The 18836-nt window shown below is 37.6% G+C and overlaps 1 protein-coding gene and 1 long non-coding RNA gene across 2 annotated transcripts in view; one reads left to right on the forward strand and one right to left on the reverse strand.

Annotated features, from left to right (window-relative positions):
* The window catches only part of LOC127852669 (afadin-like), a 90136-nt gene that overhangs the window by 43405 nt on the left and 27895 nt on the right, over positions 1-18836 (reverse strand). The window contains exons 4-10 of the mRNA XM_052386619.1: positions 18547-18820; positions 7657-7814; positions 5658-5772; positions 4925-5089; positions 1577-1677; positions 770-970; positions 151-386 (exon numbers count right to left, since the gene is read on the reverse strand). Of these exons, the coding sequence (XP_052242579.1) occupies positions 151-386; positions 770-970; positions 1577-1677; positions 4925-5089; positions 5658-5772; positions 7657-7814; positions 18547-18820 (1250 nt within the window). The remainder of the gene's footprint in view (positions 1-150; positions 387-769; positions 971-1576; positions 1678-4924; positions 5090-5657; positions 5773-7656; positions 7815-18546; positions 18821-18836) is intronic.
* On the forward strand, positions 2594-4168 carry LOC127854233 (uncharacterized). The gene is made up of 3 exons (XR_008036980.1): positions 2594-2895; positions 3440-3530; positions 3964-4168. It is a non-coding gene; the product is annotated as an uncharacterized LOC127854233 (long non-coding RNA).

The raw sequence follows: 18836 nt of genomic DNA on the forward strand, positions 1-18836 counted from the left end.
GGCTAATCTGTGACGACCCTTTACGCACATGCACCATGCCCGGAGAACTACCCTCTAGAGAAGTCCTCATGCACAGAGCTGCCCATTGCTGAGACCTACCCTCTAGAGAAGTCCTCATGCACAGAGCTGCCCATTGCCCCTGAGACCTACCCTCTAGAGAAGTCCTCATGCACAGAGCTGCCCATTGCGCTGCTGCTGTTGTGAGCACTCTGTCTACTCTCCTGCCGCTGGGGGATCGGACCCATCGGACCCCGAGGCATGTTCATAGACTCCACGGTGCCGTCGGTATCAAAGTTTGTCTCGTGGGGTGATCTCCCTTGAAAACCAGGACCCGGCGCTGCACTCTGGAGTTGTGCAAGCTGTGGTACCGGTCCTTTCCTCTGCTTCTGGAAAACGACAGGCGGCAGTACAGAAATATTGCACAACTTTTCAAAAGCAAGTAATATCAAGTACGATTATGATTTAAAGAATGGAAACTAAAATAATAAGAGTTTCAGTGGAAAAACACATAAAAGAACATAATTTTGACAAAATTTGTCGCTGCCGAATTCCTTCCTATGATATAATCTAAGCATTTAGATAATTGAACTTAATAAGCTTAAGCAAGATCCACCAATCAGCTAAAGAGGATTTTGGGACGAACATACAAACATAGTGACAGACAAGTGCAATGCTTTACACCTTTTAATTCGTGGGGGCATAAAAACGAAAGTTTCAACACTAACAATCGTAACCAAATTGGTAACCAAGGTAACAGCTTAACGCTTACCTCCTCCCAAGCCGGATCAAAGAAGCGGAAGGCGCAGTGTTTGCCGAAGCGGACAATGATCCCGTGCTGCAGCATCGTGGTCTCGGCGATACGCGTGCTGTTAACGTAGGTCTCAGCGTCACGGGTTTTTGGGGTCACTGTCACAACGCCCCCTGTGTGCGCAATCACGCAGTGACGGGGCTGAATGTTGGGGCCAGTCAGCTGCAATTACATGAGTCACGTTTTGAGAAAAGGGGTTTAAACGCATGTGCGTAAAGTAAGTACGAGATGAGCCTGTGCAGTCCAAACAGGCTTATCAGAAATGACACTTTCCGCCTAAACTGGATTTACATGAAGAGAAGTCTTTCTTAAACGAAAAATAAATAAAAGCTTAAAGTGTAGTTGCTGATTAGCCTGTGCATCCTGCACAGGCTAATCAGGGACAACTCCTAATGCACATGCATTACACACCCTTTTCACAGAGCGAGGCTGTTATAAAAGTTTCAATTCTTTTTTTAGCTTGTTACTACTCAACATGGCACAGTTTGGGCTTCAATCTATGGGGCAATTCTAATATTTACACAAAGATAACTTCCACATGTCATACTTTTTCCAATAGAAATAAACAAAAAATAACTCCAACATTATGTCACAAATAAACAACAACACTCTGTTGAAAACCATTAAAAGCAAAGAAACCATGGTTTAGTGCCTGTACAATTATTACTATTATCTCAACCACACCAACACCCCCAACAAAGATTCCACTTATTCATGAACACCATTGAAAGGCAAGAGCAATCATTCCCATGATAACACACAACTCACTTGCATGTATTGCCCATTTTGGGACACCGATTTCTCACGCCCCACTTCAGTTACGCCAAAATGGAGTCTGTGAACCATGCCCTTCAAGTTTTCTGTACCATCTGCAAAATACATGCATGTAGTGACAGTATATGTTTGCAACTAATACACAGAACCCATAGCTGAACATTGACAGGTCTCAAATATTCATCTGAGTCATAGACTGTCTTCTGTAGCATTCAAATAGGTCTTTCAGTACAAAGCTATGATGAAACCAACTGGAATTTAAGAAAGTTCAAGATTCGATTTAGAGCAATTTTACTAATATGCAAGTGACATATGCATGTTAAACGGTTTAACATTGTGATAATGAATTACTATTTTAGTGTTTTTAATTTTTCCTTTTTTTTATTTGTACCGAATCTAGTTTTAGCATAGTTTATTTGACCTTTACTTTCATTCTCCTATCAGCAACAAAATAAGGCTTTAATTTTCTTCAAACTTCAAGAAACCACAAGGGATACTTTAAAATCAAGTAAACAAGAACACTTCTAAACTAGAGCTGTCACCATAGGATGACTTATGCCCCCTATAAACACTTGATAGATGTTATGAGCTTTTTTCGAAACCTAAATGCAGATTTTGAAACCTAAACGCGGACCCTAAGTTCAAGGTCAAGGTCGAAGGGGTCAAAATTTGTGTGCGTATGGAAAGGCCTTGTCCATATACACATGCATACCAAATATGAAGGTTACATATCAAGGGACATAGAAGTTATGAGCATTTTTCAAAACCTAAACGCAGATTTCGAAACCTAAACGCGGACCCTAAGTTCAAGGTCAAGGTCACAGGGGTAAAAAATTGTGAGCATATGGAAGGGCCTTGTCCATATACACATGCATACCAAATATGAAGGTTACATATCAAGGGACATAGAAGTTAGGAGCATTTTTCGAAACCTAAACGCAGATTTTGAAACCTAAACGCGGACCCCAAGTTCAAGGTCAAGGTCACAGGGCAGGCATTTCCCCAGACGGTTTAAGCACAGCGGGCCCGCGGTGCCTGAACATCAAAATGCATTGTGCCGCGGCGATTGATTTTCAGATAATGACGTCGCGATGCTTGAAAAGTTTACAAGCCATTGCAAGCTCTGAGCCGAATGTTGTCTGCATTTTGGCATCGACCAATCCTTATAAGTTTAATGTTCATATTAATAGATTTGATAAGACGCGAGCACGATTTATGGGTCGTTTATAGGGGTCAAGTATGGTGTGTATCCCCTAATAATGGTATATAATGATCGATTATTAACGGTACACGTGACGGCAGAGCAATTAAAGGTATGCTCGATTTTGTTGTTGTATTATTTTAAATGCACACGACTGTTCACAAAATAAACAGTCAACGTTGTTTGTTGCGGTAGTTGAATAACAGAACATAACATATGTTTTATTATTACTTGCAGTAGAACGAAACAAAGCGTCATTAAGAAGATTCATGTCACGTTAATTATATAATTTTGGTAAAACGAGGTATACATTTCAGCGTAATTTAAGTTATATTTACAATTAATTGAAGTCAAGCGTCTCACTTGATTTCTCCCGCACACTTACAATGTTTTCACACTATTTTCTCAAACGCGACTTAATAAACAGCACCAGCATTACATTCATTCACATCAAATAGCCTATTTGATATTTTCGGAAAGCGCTAAATACCTGCAACAAAGTTGTCTTTGTTTTTATGCACGAAATAATGATACGATCGAATATACGACCAGTCCCTGTGTCTGGGAAATCTGCAATTGCACATTTCTTTGTCAGTACTTCTTATTATCGTCGCTGTCAGAGAGTGAAATAAGTGAAAGTGTCAAGGACATTTTAGTGATCCTAAGACCTCCAACCCACGAACCAAAAGTCTCAAACAGCGAGTCAGTGGCAGCAATGTTGTCCATGGGTAACAGAGGTTGAAGGAGGTAAGAATATCTTTACTTAACTAAACTTTTTATAAGTATGTAGTGAGTCAACGCAAAATGAAATCGCACGTGAATAATTATTAAAAACAGACAGATATTGTGTTGAATCAAATATTAGACACTACAGATGATAACATTTTAATATAAAATCATATCTTAATGTAACTTGATAAACATATACTAGACTTTAAAATAAAACAGTTGTTTGAAAAATAATCCACCCTTTTTTAGTTTTATTGTGCTCTTTGTGTATTCTTCACATGTGCAGATCAGTGCGTTCAGAAGTCAGTACTGCTCCTTGGGTACTAGACTGTCAATAATAACCGTAATAACAAACGAAAAACCATTGTTTGCTTAAGCATCTCTTAGTGTTAAGTCAATGAGATGTGACATTCTTATTTCAGAATAATATTACATTTTGTTTGTATTTCAGACTGCGAGTAGGCTTAAGCACAATGAAAGGGGGTAAAAACAGAAAATTCTGCTCGCCTGAAGTCTGCTGTCCGCAATGCTGTGGTGATGGTCAGGACTAAGGAAGACTGGTGGATGCCTGGCACCAGGAGAAGCCTCGGAGAACAGGTGTTCAGAGTGAAAATTGCATATATGTACACGTGTGGTAAAAAATGTAACTTTATTATTGTGGTGTTTTTTTTAATCATTTTTAGTGCTTTATAATGCCTACTGTTATTTGTCTTGTTATTTTATTATATAAAATATGACATTTATATAATAAATTGAGGAAAAAAAAAATAAACAAAAAAATAAATTTTAATGTTTTCATAGCCCCAAATTAGTGTGTATTGTATATAGGAACATGTAGAAAAAGTGGTTAAATATCTGCTAAAAATTGTGTATTGTGATTAAGAAAATGTGGAAAAACAAGGAAGCTTAATGGGCACCCTTTTGAATAAACCCACATTCCGCCATGTCTTGCCGCTGTGCTTGACCAAAATCCTGGGGAAATGCCTGCAGGGGTAAAAATATTTGTGCGTATGGAAAGGCCTTGTCCATATACACATGCATACCAAATATGAAGGTTATATCTCAAGGGACATAGAAGTTATGAGCATTTTTCGAAACCTAAACGCAGATTTCGAAACCTAAACGCGGACCCTAAGTTCAAGGTCAAGGTCACAGGGGTAAAACTTTTTGTGCGTATGGAAAGGCCTTGTCCATATACACATGCATACCAAATATGAAGGTTATATCTCCAGGGACATAGAAGTTATGAGCATTTTTCGAAACCTAAACACAAAGTGTGACGGAAAGACAGACAGACAGACAGACGGACAGTCCGATCACTATATGCCCCCTTTTCTTTGAAAGGGGGCATAAAAAACTAATAAAAATGGGATAAATTTTCTACAACGAGTTAGGTTACACACAAGCCATACCAAGGTTAAGTTCCACCAGGAAGGGCAGTTTACTGGGTGGTGTCTGGGAGGTGGCAGGCTCGCGTGTCGACGTGCGCAGATCCTCGTGTGAGACCGCACGTGGGCGCTTGTACTTGGGCTTGATCATGTCGGCATTCTTACGCTTCAGTTGGAACATCAGCATGCCTGCAGAAGACAACAAGCATTGGTATATGGGTCTGGTTTCTAGAAAAACAGGGCCTAATGCATGAGCCTAGTGTCGTCCCAGATAAGCCTGTGTAGTCTGCACAGGCTAATAAAGGACAACACTTGTGGCTTTTATGGAATCATTATTTTAAAGGAAATCACAGAAAAGTAAAGAAAGTTTAGGTTTAAAGTTTAGTCCTTGATTAGCATATGCAGCCTGCACAGGCTAATTTGGGATGACATTTTATTCACATGGATTATATCAGCCCAGTTTTCCGAGAACGCAGCTCATATGATAGTATGATAGAATGATTGTTTAAAAAGTTTGAAATATTGGTGTTTTTACAAGAAGTTTAGTCCGATCATTTCCTTACTCGCCCTTTCCTGGGTAATCTGCTTTACAAGTAATGAGTAATAAATAAATAATCAGCTTCTTTTTATTCAGCAAACACCGGGTTTTACGGACCTAATGATTAAGTAGCAACTTTGTCATTTCAATACCACTATGATGAATGTTTTGTAACAATGATCTGAGCTGCGCTGCTGGAAAGACGGGCTGAACACAAACCTCTATTAGGAGGGTGCTGCATGGCAATGGCCAGGGGACACTCATCATCCTCCATGATGCGTTCCTCACCGATGGTTCCCCCGTGGTACTCTCGCTCACCTGGCGGTACCAGCACCTGTGGGGGTGGGAAAAATATTGACTATAAGCCTCAATCTGGAAAAACTGGGCTTAATGCACGAGTGTAAAGTGGTGTCCCACATTAGCCTGTGCAGTCCGCAGAGGCTAATCAGGGACAAAACTTTCCACCTTATGATAAGAAGAGACTTCCTATAAACAAAACGTTTAATAAAAGTGGAAAGTTTAGTCCCTGGGGGAACTGCACAGGCTTATCTGGGACAAAACTTTTTGCACATGTGTTAAGCCCTATTTTCCCAGAATGTCAGCCTCATTATTTACAATGAATGACTAAACATGTTGAAACCTGTAGGATATTTATATTTATCAGCTAACAAGGTAAAATAATTGAGAATTTATTAAAGAGAGAAAACATGGTATTTTATTTTATATGTTTTCAAATTACTGTTTTACCAATCATATGCATTCAAGTTTTTCATTTCAAATATAAAACTTGTTGGTATTTTCTATGTGTGAGTGTTTTTGTGTGTATGTATTTTCCAGGTAGTTGAATTTTGAGATTTTACTTTTCATTGGTGAGTGGTGGTGGGATAATTTTGATATCTTTGTAAACAAGAGATTGCCAAGCAATATGGTCCCCTACCAGCTCCACCATTGTCAGAAATTCCACCATTGTCATAATTTTTTTGTTTTTTTTTATATTTGTTGCCATAGCAACCGGAATTTTTGGTGTAGGAACTAAATGAAATGACGTGCATAATGGCCATATTGCCATCTATCCATGTTTCAAGTTCATGAAAAAATATAAAGAACTTTTAAAGTTATCGCAGGATCCAGAAAACCCCCATTTTCAGCAGTATTTCTAGTCTATTTGTTGCCATAGCAACCAGAATTTTTGACGTAGGAACAAAATGAAATGACGTATGATAATGTCCATATTGCCATCTATCCATGTTTCAAGTGTCATGAAAAAATATTAAGAAAAGTGTGACGAACAGACTGACAGACAGACTGACTGACGGAGCGTAAACCATAAGTCCCCTCCGGTGAAACCGGTAGGGGACAATAATAGTAAGTAAGTCACCAAGTGCCCATGTTGCCTCCACTCACAAGGGTGTGATTTAAGAGCCACTCAGGTGAGGAAAATGCCCTACCCCCTTTCAAGGTTCAACAAAACTCTTCATTTATATAAAGATCCAGCAAAGTTAAAAACTATTTGCGATATTAGTTTGACATTGAAAAGGAGGAAATCAGCTTAAAGGAAGAGAAATCCCAGCCCTGGTCTCATACTGACCTCTATGAGTACGAACTGTGACGTGTCCTCGGTGTCCACCCCCCCCCCCCCCCCAGCCCTGGTCTCATACTGACCTCTATGACTACAAACTGTGACGTGCCCTTGGTGTCCACACCCCCCCCCCAGCCCTGGTCTCATACTGACCTCTACGAATACAAACTGTGACGTGTCCATCCCCCCCCAGCCCTGGTCTCATACTGACATCTATGAGTACAAACGGTGACGTGTCCTCGGTGTCCACCCCCCCCCCCCCCCCAGCTCTGGTCTTATACTGACCTCTACGAGTACGAACTGTGACCTGTCCTCGGTGTCCATCCCCCCCCCCCAGCCCTGGTCTCATACGGACCTCTACGAGTACAAACTGTGACGTGTCCTCTGTGTCCACCCCCACCCCCCCCAGCCCTGGTCTCATACTGACCTCTACGAGTACGAACTGTGAAGTGTCCTCGGTGTCCACCCCCCCCCCCCCCCCCCAGCCCTGGTCTCATACTGACCTCTACGAGTACGAACTGTGACGTGTCCTCGGTGTCCACCCCCCCACGCCCTGGTCTCATACTGACCTCTACGAGTATGAACTGTGACTTGTCCTCGGTGTCCACCCTCCCCCCCCAGCCCTGGTCTCATACTGACCTCTACGAGTACGAACTGTGATGTGTCCTCCGTGTCCACCCCGTACTTCTCCATGGCCTCCTTGATCACGTGCTGTACTGTGTCTGCTGTCGACAGCAGTAGCGTCTTGTACGGGATGTCAGGCTTCAATGTCTCGCCATAGATCTTCAGGGTACCACCTATAATACAGGGATTAATTAAGGAACCATGTGCGTAAAGTGTCGTCCAAGATTAGCCTGTGCAGTCTGCTAAATTCTTTTAATGTTTACAAAATTGTTATTAAAGATAATTAATTAATAAATGTCTTGTAAACAAACATATACAATTATTTCATTTAAACGTAACAAGAAAAATATGGGTAAAGTATGTTTTAAAGAGCTTAACTGATGATGTAGCATTGTAGCTGACAATATTTTGTCACCGACACCACCAGTGTCACCACGTATGCAAGCCTAGTACAGATAATTGATTCATTTTTCTTTTTTAATTTACTGAAAATTGTCAAATGAATGGGTACTGTTGAATGCCTGAAAACAACCACGTAATGTCATTATTAAACACTTCAGCCTGTCATAGCCTAGATTTACATAACTTTGAGACGACCCCCTGTCCCACACAATTATGACAGGTATACATTCTATGTTAACAACTATAGGTCTACAAAGATGGGCCAAGTGACGCGTAACCTACTGAGTCCAACTGTGGCGTAATGTAATTTTAAACGAGAAATGTTTCAATGTATACACCGAGACAAACATTATACTCACATAGTGGGTTAAGCATTAAAATACAGAAGGGCTTTAGAAGTGATATAACGAAAGAGTCTACATTCCAAAACACAAGAATTAGTGATCAAAAATAAAAATATGATTTTCTTGGCATCTGATTATATAGTTCTACTATTAAAGGTATTTTGTCCCAATATCAGTTTAATGCATCATTAACAAAATTGGTTATCTATTGACCTGAAGCAGTTTATTATCCAAAAATCTCAAAACATTGACCACTGTTTGTCATGGTCAGACAACCTATCCCAAGGCTTGGGCCCTGCAAATTGAATATAAACTGTCACTGTAAATGTCAAGAAAGGAGTAAGAGTCAATAAACCATGAACACCATCAGACATAAATATTAGTGTCAAGCATTTTAATTGTGTTGTTATTTTTTCCCATTGCAGCATATGCATGTCTTACAGCAAAAAAAACACTTACTTTGCAAAAAGCATACTTCATTTTTTACAATACCTGTTCATATAAAAATAATAATTTATCTAATTTAACAGTGTATCCTAAATTGTGCATTCCCTATCGTTATCCTTTAGAAATTGTTGCAAAGTCTTTTTAAAGTCAAACACTCCTATACTGTAAATGTCAGCATGTGGGCTTGAATTCTTATTTATATTTTGGTGTTGTAACAAGCTCCTGAATGGCACTAAGCACAAATATTTATGAGTCTCTTAACTCTATATAAACAGAATTTTTAGGTTGCACATGTAGCACAAGAGGTAATGTCATGCTTTTTATTACTACTACTGTACTACAGATAGGGTGATATAAACGCATGAACAAAAAACATAAGCCAAAGTAAAATAACACATTTGTAAAATTGATGGAGTTACAATAGTTGACCAATGGACCATGGAGAAGAACATTATTTATAGCTCTAGGAGCCAGACAGTCAAACTGAAAGACTGGTTCTTTGTGCCCAACACTTTTACTTTAATTCTTATACTTTTACCTTTAATATAACCAGGTTACTGCCAATTAATTTAAATATAATTGAGATTTTGTGAAAGCATCACAAAGTTCTTTGCACTTAACCATGAAACAAACAAAAGGGTCTTGCTCTGGGAAAAGGGGGTTTAATGCATGTGCTTAGTGTCGTTACAGTCTGCACCAGATAATCTAAGGGGTTTAATGCATGTGCTTAGTGTCGTAACAGTCTGCACCAGCTAATCAGGGACAATACTTTGTGTTTTAAGCCTTTTATTGCACTTTTCATCTACAGAAAGTCTCTTCTTAGCCATAAGCCAGTTTGAGCTAAAAGTGTTGTCACTGAATAGCCTGTGTGGACTGACCACAGGCTAATAACGGACAACACTTTTAGCTCAGACACTGAGACCCTTTTTTACCAGAGCACTCAAATGAATATAAGACAGACAGGTTTACCCCAATGCCTGCCTCACACCAACCAATACTGTATGATTATAGACAAGGCCAGTCTGCAATTACCACATTTCCAAGCCCCTGGGGCATAGAGGACTGTGGCGGAGCTGATAGCTTTACAACTTGAACACTCATTTCAAACAGATACCTTGTTCATGACCTACCATTATCATGGCCATGTGTATCAGTTTAACACCCCTTTAATACATGTGTGGCTCTTGCTCTAATTGGGCCAAATAAATATGTTATACCAACCCTTCAATACATTGTTGCAAGTTACACAATAGTGAATAAAACTTCCCTACTCAAACAATTGTCTTAAATACTGAAATTCTTTTTTTTTCAAACTTAGTTTCAATTTGAAATGTTAAGTAAGAAACATGCTTGAATTTTGTTGGCTGAATAGTATAATTAAGACGGATCTTTCAAATGTTAGTGCACTTAAAATGAACAAGATGATTGCAACATGGCCGATATTTTTTTGACAAATATAACAAAGTAAGTTTTTTGGATCAACACAAAATTGTACAAAAAACTGTTTCAATATAAATTTTATATTCATATCCAACAATTATAGAAAGCCCGGTCATAAGTTATAATTTCAGTATGAACAAAATTCATGTTTAACCTTGTGCCCTTTGCTTATAATATGCAATTGTGCAAAGTAAAACATTATTTAAACCGACAGTCAACTACAGTTTTATAATGGATTTGTTTACAAAGAATGGTTCTATGTTATTCTTTAATGCTGCAAAATCAGAACGGGACAGGAAGACCTCTATGGTATGCTGTACAGTGAAGGAAAACACTGCCCTCCCCCAATTAGTAGTCCCAGAGTTTCCCGAACAATCTGTAAAGACCTCAGGTTATCTAAAGCATTGTTTATTCTCCAAGATAGTCTTGACAGAATGAAGTACCATCATCCTGAGTGGACACTCTCACAAAGACCAGGGATTTGTTTGATTTTCTGTTCTCTCTATGACCCGAGACCAGGTTTTTGATAGCTTTTTCTCCAGTTTAGGCCACTTTGATGGTCATTTCTCTAGGCAGTTGTGGAACAAGATCAGCAATTATAAGGCAATATAAATGGAAACTGCATGGGATACTTGAAGCTTGAAGTAGTATTAACCGTAGTTAGTGTGAAACTGAATTGCTGTTCAATAAAATAATTTGCGAATTATGTTTGATGAAATGTTCATATAGAATCATCATATATCCAAAATAATGTCCCAGTGATCTTAAGTTCATTTGCATGACACTAAACATGCTTTTTGACTAGACTAAAATAGCTTTATATTGCACCATAAGTGGATTGCTTTATGTTACATTTTGCTCAAATTACTCTGTACATATGACACTAAAAATGCACATGACTTTGTGAAGTAAGCAAGGTATTTTTCAACTATCTGAAAACCCATTGTTTTCGACAAGAAAACCAATCCTTGTTCTAACAAAACATTCTTTACCCACATTACAGCTAAAATTATACTTATAATATTAACAAATATCCCGGTTTCAGGCAAAAAGAATAATATTTATTTGTTTACACATTATACTCTGAAGTGAAATACATCTGGTCTATATTAGTAACCTTGGAATGTTTAAGCTCTATTTCATAAAAGCCTCTGCCAGACATATTGAATAACAAAAAAGAGATTTTTTCAAAATAAACATGAAAATAATTTTTATTTTACTTATTTTTTTTCCGGTTCCTTATAACATTCATGTGATTGTTATGGCATAACATGTCTGTTTTTTGCAAAGAGACAAAAGTATAACTGAAAGTCATAACAGCCTTGATCTGGGATAACAGGGTTTAATGCTTGTGCAAAGTTTTGTCTCGGATAGGCTTGTGCAGTCCACACAGGCTAATTAGAAATGACACTTTCTGCCTTATCCAGATTTTCGATAATTTTCCTTAATCTTTTGAGCGCTGGAACCGGATTTTGAAGGCCTTTGCAAACAGTTTGGATCCAGATGAGACGCCACAAAACGTGGCGTCTCATCAGGATCCAAACTGTTTGCTATTCTGATAGTATTCTTTGAAAAAAAAAAATCAAAGAAAATGCTTATTTTAGAAATTTAGCAGACAACATTTTAGCAGACGACAAATTTCCCAGCATGCAAAGGGTTAAACAAAACATACCATCATAGTGGAAGCTGATATCCCAGATTAGCCTAAGCACACTGAACAGGTTAATCTGGGATGAAAATTTACATGCATTCAACCCTGTTTTCCCAGACAGAGGTTAAATTATTTTTGTTGAACTGTCATTTCAATTGTTTTCAAATACTAAGCATACACAATTTCAATGGAAATACCAACATATAAGTAGTGCCATTTACATGCCTCCCTTCGGTATTTTACAGTCAGATAAAGGTTTAAAAAATGTAAAAACTTTAAATTTGATCACTTACTATTGTTCAAAGTACAATTAGGACTGGTTTGTATGTTATGACACAATTAGCCTTCCAGTTGAATAGATTTTGCAAAAATCACATTTTTACAGAAGTGTGAAGTATAGGCCAAAAGGAAACAAATTTTTGTTACAAATATGTCTTGTTTTTTTTCAATTAGCAATTATTTTTTTGTTGTTTAGGTTTTTTGATGTTCAATCAAAATATGATATTTTTCCTTTTTTTATAGTTTAACTCCATTATTACAGTATAAGTAAATCATCAATTTGAAGAATGCTTAGTAAAAACAAACTTAAAACATTTGGTGGATTACGGAATAATCTTTTGATCTTGTTACAGATCTAATTCATCTAATTCTTTGGTATGAATTAAATCATCAATGGCATGAATGGGTACACACATGATCTATATCTGTGATTGATTCAGATTAATTAACAAATAGCATTAACTGAGGTATAAATATGTAAATTATTCCCACAGTGCTCAATTTATTAATCTCCTGCCATTTTTTTCTTGACTTCAGAGTCTGAATGAATTATAACATGATTTTCTTGTACACAAATTTGCATCAAATCCACCCCATGCATTTGCATTTTATTGTATTGCACATGTATTATCCATTGACAATCCAAAATTTAAAATCTTTTGAAGTTACAATTTAGAATTTACCAATTAACATTAACATTGATATTTTGCATTCCTGTACACTGTCAAGATCATGTGTATATTTATTGCAATGGCTTTTCCATTGCTAAGAAATAAAGAACAGACCACAAATATATGCTTTATTTAAAGCCCCAATCTATAAAAAATAATTCAAAATTTCAAAAGGGAATTAGTTCTAATATAAAGCCTTAAAAAGATTCACTTGAAAGACTTGCATTTAATATTTGTTATCCTTGATGCGATAATTTTATGCTCCATGCAAATTGCAATGCGAAAATGGGTCTAATGCCATATGCAGCCAGCACATCTCCAGCCCAGCCTGTGCAAATGCAAAGTCTGGTCAGAAGCTGCACTGTCCCCTATAGACCATTTCACTCCGAGTAGTCACGAACATTTACGTTTTCAGCCGATAAGATTCCAAACAGGTAACTGGCTGAACAATGAAGTAATGGTGTAAACATGTACAATTAATCTATTAATAGTATCAATATTTGTAAATTCATGGCGAATATTTTACTGATAAATAGAGAATACACCGAAGAAAATGCCGCACTTGTGCCATGGGAAAAGATGCAAGAATATGGGCGATGATGGAAACGATGTGAATAGAGAATATTATGTGAATTTCAGATAAAGATCAAGTTTATCATGCAGCGATTTTCCTCCTTCTTTATAAAGTACCGGTAAACGGTACTTTCCCAATCGAGCGAAAATTCCCAAATTCCCAATTGGCATCTGAAAAAATCCCAATCGGTGTCCGAATTTTTTCTCAAAACGATCGAAAGTTTCGTAACAAAACCCAACATTCGGCGAGCGAACAAAGAAAATCGTATAGTTGTGTGTAACCACGCGCTTGATTAATTTCGGGTTTTATTATTCAGCGCGTTCAATCAATAGAGTCGTTATTGTTTCCGGTTCTTTTGTCAGGCAGCCAGCGTACTGTTTTACGTCGGTTGGTTACCTTATCGTAGTTTGAAATGAGTCATAATAGCAAATATTATGCAAAAAAACTAAAAAAAGAGTCATCAGGCAAGTGGATCCCGTTTACTGACACAGTTTGGTTTCAAGATTTCAAACAATCTTTGCACGACCAATCGGAACCGTCTATCACAGGACACATTGACAGCACTAATGATGCTGTGCAGAGAGGGATGCCAGCAACTGAGTGATGATCAAACATCAAAGATTGTTGAAATTTTCAAAAAAATGAAAGAGAGACACATTGCTTTATAAGAGATTAAAACAACTAGTAATTGATTTTGTGTGGATTTTGTGTGTTCTTAATAATATTTTGTTATTTATAATATATAATAAGACCCAAACTTCATGATTTAAACATTCTTACTTTAATATGATTGCAGTTTGGAGCGGCTGTTAAAATATACTGCGCACAGTACAAAACACGTTACCTGACATTTAATGATTAAGGCATTTCATTTTTCAGAACGTTTACTAGTAATTAATTAAATAAAAAGACGATTTATTTACATGCTAACGCAGTGTAATTGTTAACAGAGATTCATTTTCATTTTTGACCAGTATCAGAAAGTCCCCGGGAAGCACGTTTTTTTTACATGGCACTGCATATGATGCAATAAAAACATTTCTTTGTACATGTATCGTATTGCATTCAATCTAAATTTAAATTCGCTCGTCCAATGAAAGCTCTGCCCCATAATGCACTGTACTCTTTACACTTATGAAAAATGGCGTATGCATATGGTTGTGTTGATCAATCACGATACCATATTTTATTGTCCTTATCCTACTCGAAAAATATGTAAAAGCTATCAAGATCTTTTTTGTTAGAACGCAGTTGGCGATTTTGCAAACGAGTTTAAAGTAGGTGTTGTGTAACAAGTTGGATTTGCTAATTGTACGTAACAAACCTACAGCAAACATCAAAACAACGAGCGATTTCATTTTCATGATGTAGAAAGCGATTTGCTCTTCGAATTTTCAACTTGAAAAAAAAAGATTTGTTTGCAATCATTTCACATTTTGCCGGTCACCAGGACCGACATTCTTGTTAAACCTGCCGGACCAAATTGAAATCTGCCGGTCAGGACCGGCAATTTCGCCAAGCCTGAGCATGGTCAGCTGATAGAAGGTAGAATTCCGAGTTTCTGCGAATATTGATGATCTCCTGGTGAAATGGGCTATAGGCTTGGTTCATACAGACACATGACTCAAAGCAAGACTAGACCAATAAATACAAATGGTTCTTTTCCTGTTTGTCAACAATATTTACAACACAGCTATTTTTCAGTTAATGAGCAGCTATCCAAGGTATGTACCATTCAAGATAAAAGAGTGCCCGCTAATTGATCTAGTGGCTGAGTTAATTGGACAATTATCAAGAAAGACAAGGTACCACAGGCCCTGGTAAGTATCACTGCATTTGTCTCTATAATGTCATAGGACCCTTCTCAGATAAGGAAACAAACAAGATGTAGAGAAAAGACCCAAGTAAAAGGCTGTACTGTTATGTTCTATGGTATTTCCACTGAAAGCAGAAGTGGTTAAAACAAAAACAGTCATTTGCATGCAAAAGCAGAAGTGTTTTAGTTTACATTAACAAGTCATTTACATGCAAGTGAAGTTGTGAATTTATGTTAGGAACACTGCAAGACTTGTTACTGTCGGACATTTACTGCGTGCATTATATTGTATACGTTGTCTTTTTATGCAAGACATTTCTATTGTCAGCACAGGGCTTTCACAGTTAATTAATTAACTGCTTAATTCACTTGACTGAATAGTTTGTTATGCCATACTGAAACTTTGCTTGAGACAAACCCATCCCAAGAAACTTGTAAACCCATAAGTTTCATTGTTACCTTTTCTTGATGCACGTTAGCAAATTGTTGTCCTAAAGTACGACACTTTTCGCCTAAATTGGTTTTTTGTTGAGAACAGGTTTCCTTCTTAAAAAAATTCCCATAAAAGCAGAAAGCCTGATCCCTGATGAGCTTGTGCTGCATGCACAGGCTAATCTAGGATGACACTTTATGCACATTCATTATGTTCATTTTTCTAGAACAAGGCTCCATTTAACCCTTTGCATGCTGGGAAATTTGTCATCTGCTAAAATGTTGTCTGCTGAATTTTTAAAATTTGCATTTTCTTCTATTTTTTTTCAAAGAATACTATCAGAATAGCAAACAGTTTGGATCCTGATGAGACGCCATGTTCTGTGGCGTCTCATCTGGATCCAAACTGTTTGCAAAGGCCTTTAAAATTCGGTTTCAGCACTGTAAGGGTTAATCCAAGTTCCAGGGACAATTCATGTCTCAAAAAGCCATTCCACCTAACTGATTAGGGCAGTCCTGGACCAGCTATTACTGATAAGCCCTCAGAGGGCTGGTGGTCAATATTAATTACAATAAGACTGTCCAGGTGAAGTCCAGGTTAATTACTGGTATTTGGGTGGTCTGGTCATTTCAAATTGCCCCAGTCCTTTGTTTCCCAAAGCAGGAGTGGCCAAAACAAGTATCTGTATTGTCCACAGCATGAGTGGACACGTGAAATGTGTGCGTAAGCCACCTTTGCATTGTTTGCACATTATGCATATACCTTTTTTGGTAGCCTTTTCCATGAGCAAAATTTCATTTTGGACATGTATTCCATGCTACTCATTATTATGGTAATCTATATCATAGACCTCTTTCAAGGTCTGTCTCATGGTTATCAAGTAAGTAAAACATGGTTTCTGAACCTTGAATAATTTGAATTTGAATACAGATATCATATTAAAGGATGTCTCCACTTCCTTAAGGCATTAAATTCTGCAAATTTTAATAACTATTTTATTAAAGTATAAGGCAGAACAATTAAACCAAAATCCTCATGTCAGCAAATTTTACTTTTATCAAGACTTATATAAAAGCTGCAGCGATTTTCTTTGTCCAATTGGGAAAAGTACCCGTACCGGTCCAATTGGGAAAAATTGAGTCGTGAAAACCTCAAAATTGGGAAAAATCGAGTCGTGAAATCCTTAAATTGGGAAAATCGCGTTGTGAAGTTTGGGTCTTATTGAATACATTATACAGTTCAAACTTAATTGAACATACCCATTAAAATAATCATTTGCAGGCATGCCTTAATGACCATTACTTAAACTTATGAAGTTGATATAAATAACAAAATATTATATAGAAGACACAAAATCAATTACTAGTTGTTTTAATCTCTTATAAAGCAATGTCTCTCTCTTTCATTTTTTTGAAAATTTCAACAATCTTTGATGTTTGATCATCACTCAGTTGCTGGCATCCCTCTCTGCACAGCATCATGAGAGCTGTCAATGTGTCCTGTGATAGACGGTTCCGATTGGTCGTGCAAAGATTGTTCATTTGACTGAACAACCTTTCCACAGAGGCAGTGCTGGAGGGCATTTCAAACTACGATAAGGTTTCAAACCGACGTCAAACAGTACGCTGGCTGCCTGACAAAAGAACCGCAAACAGTAACGACTCTATTGATTGAACGCGCTGAATAATAAAACCCGATATTAATCGAGCGCGTGGTTACACACAACTATACGATTTTCTTTGTTCGCTCGCCGAAAGTTGGGTTTTGTTACGAAACTTTCAATCGTTTTGAGAAAAAATTCGGACGCCAATTGGGATTTTTTCAGATGCCGATTGGGAATTTGGGAATTTTCGCTCGATTGGGAAAGTACCGTTTACCGGTACTTTATAAAGAAGGAGGAAAATCGCTGAAGCTTATCTAATTATTCGTCTTTTCTGCCTGAATACATTGATCTTCTCAATCACTTATTTGCAAGCGTTGACACCAATATTTCAATAAAAATAATGAGGAAATGTTTTAAACAGATTTATCTTTTTACTTGCCAAGTTGAACACATCAATCACCCTGACCTAGCCATTGGGTGACAAACATGCATGAATGTTTACATAGTGTCAATCTTATCTGTTAATTTGTTAATAATCGCCCTAGAGATAAGTATAAATCCTAGATGTACACAAGGTTTTCAATGTGAACATGACCTGAATAGGGCCTGATCACAAAAATCCCTCCTCATTAGAATAGTTGGCAGAAAATCTTATAAAATAAAGTTGAGAGTATGATGACTGGTCAAACAATGCAAACATAATCAAGCCAAGCTCTTGAGAAATATGGCTTAATGTATGTGCATAGTTTCTTCCCAGATTGGACTGTGAGGTCCACACAGGCTTATCTTGGATATTTTTCGCTTAAACTGATTTTCTTTAAGAAGAGACTTATTTCAATGAAAAATTCCAAAAAAAAGCAGACAGTGTTGTCCCTGATTAACCTGTGTGGACTGCACAGTCTCATCTGGGCCAATACTTCACAAGCATGCATTTTACCAAGTTTTCTAACTGCTGGGCTTATGTGAGGGCACAGACTTTTTGCAACTATGGAAATGTGGGTTTTATGATTATTCTCACAATTTTTCACAATGCCTTTTTGTTCAACTGTTGTCCTGCTATATTTGAAGTCTTTATACCGCATATTCCATTCAGAACAATTCTCTTCAAATGATCTTAATACTCTACTTAGTAATGATTTCCCCCAAATCCAATAATTCTGATATTTTCCCCTAAAAATGAGGACTATTGGCTGCAACCCAATGCAGCAAAAACAAGCCCTAAACCAGAATTTCTTTTACCCCTACCTTGCCCATTTTGCCCGTGGAACTGCTGTAACTTTTTCTCCAGTTTCTGTTGCCGTCGACGTCTCATAACTGCCTCTGGGTTTGAGATACTGCGGGTGAAACTTGACTCTGGTGCGTCGTCGTATAATTGCTGGGCAACACCACCATTTTTGTCAACGTTTTCTTTGTTCATACGCCGCTCCTTGTCGGCTTTCTTTTTCTCTTTCTTCTCACGTTTTGAGAGTTTTCGTTTAAAATTTGGGTTGTTTTCTTTTTCTGATGCAGTTTGGGCGCCCTTCATAACGAAACAT

The sequence above is a fragment of the Dreissena polymorpha genome, chromosome 12, assembly GCF_020536995.1.
Source record: "Dreissena polymorpha isolate Duluth1 chromosome 12, UMN_Dpol_1.0, whole genome shotgun sequence".
Lineage (NCBI taxonomy): Eukaryota > Metazoa > Mollusca > Bivalvia > Myida > Dreissenidae > Dreissena > Dreissena polymorpha.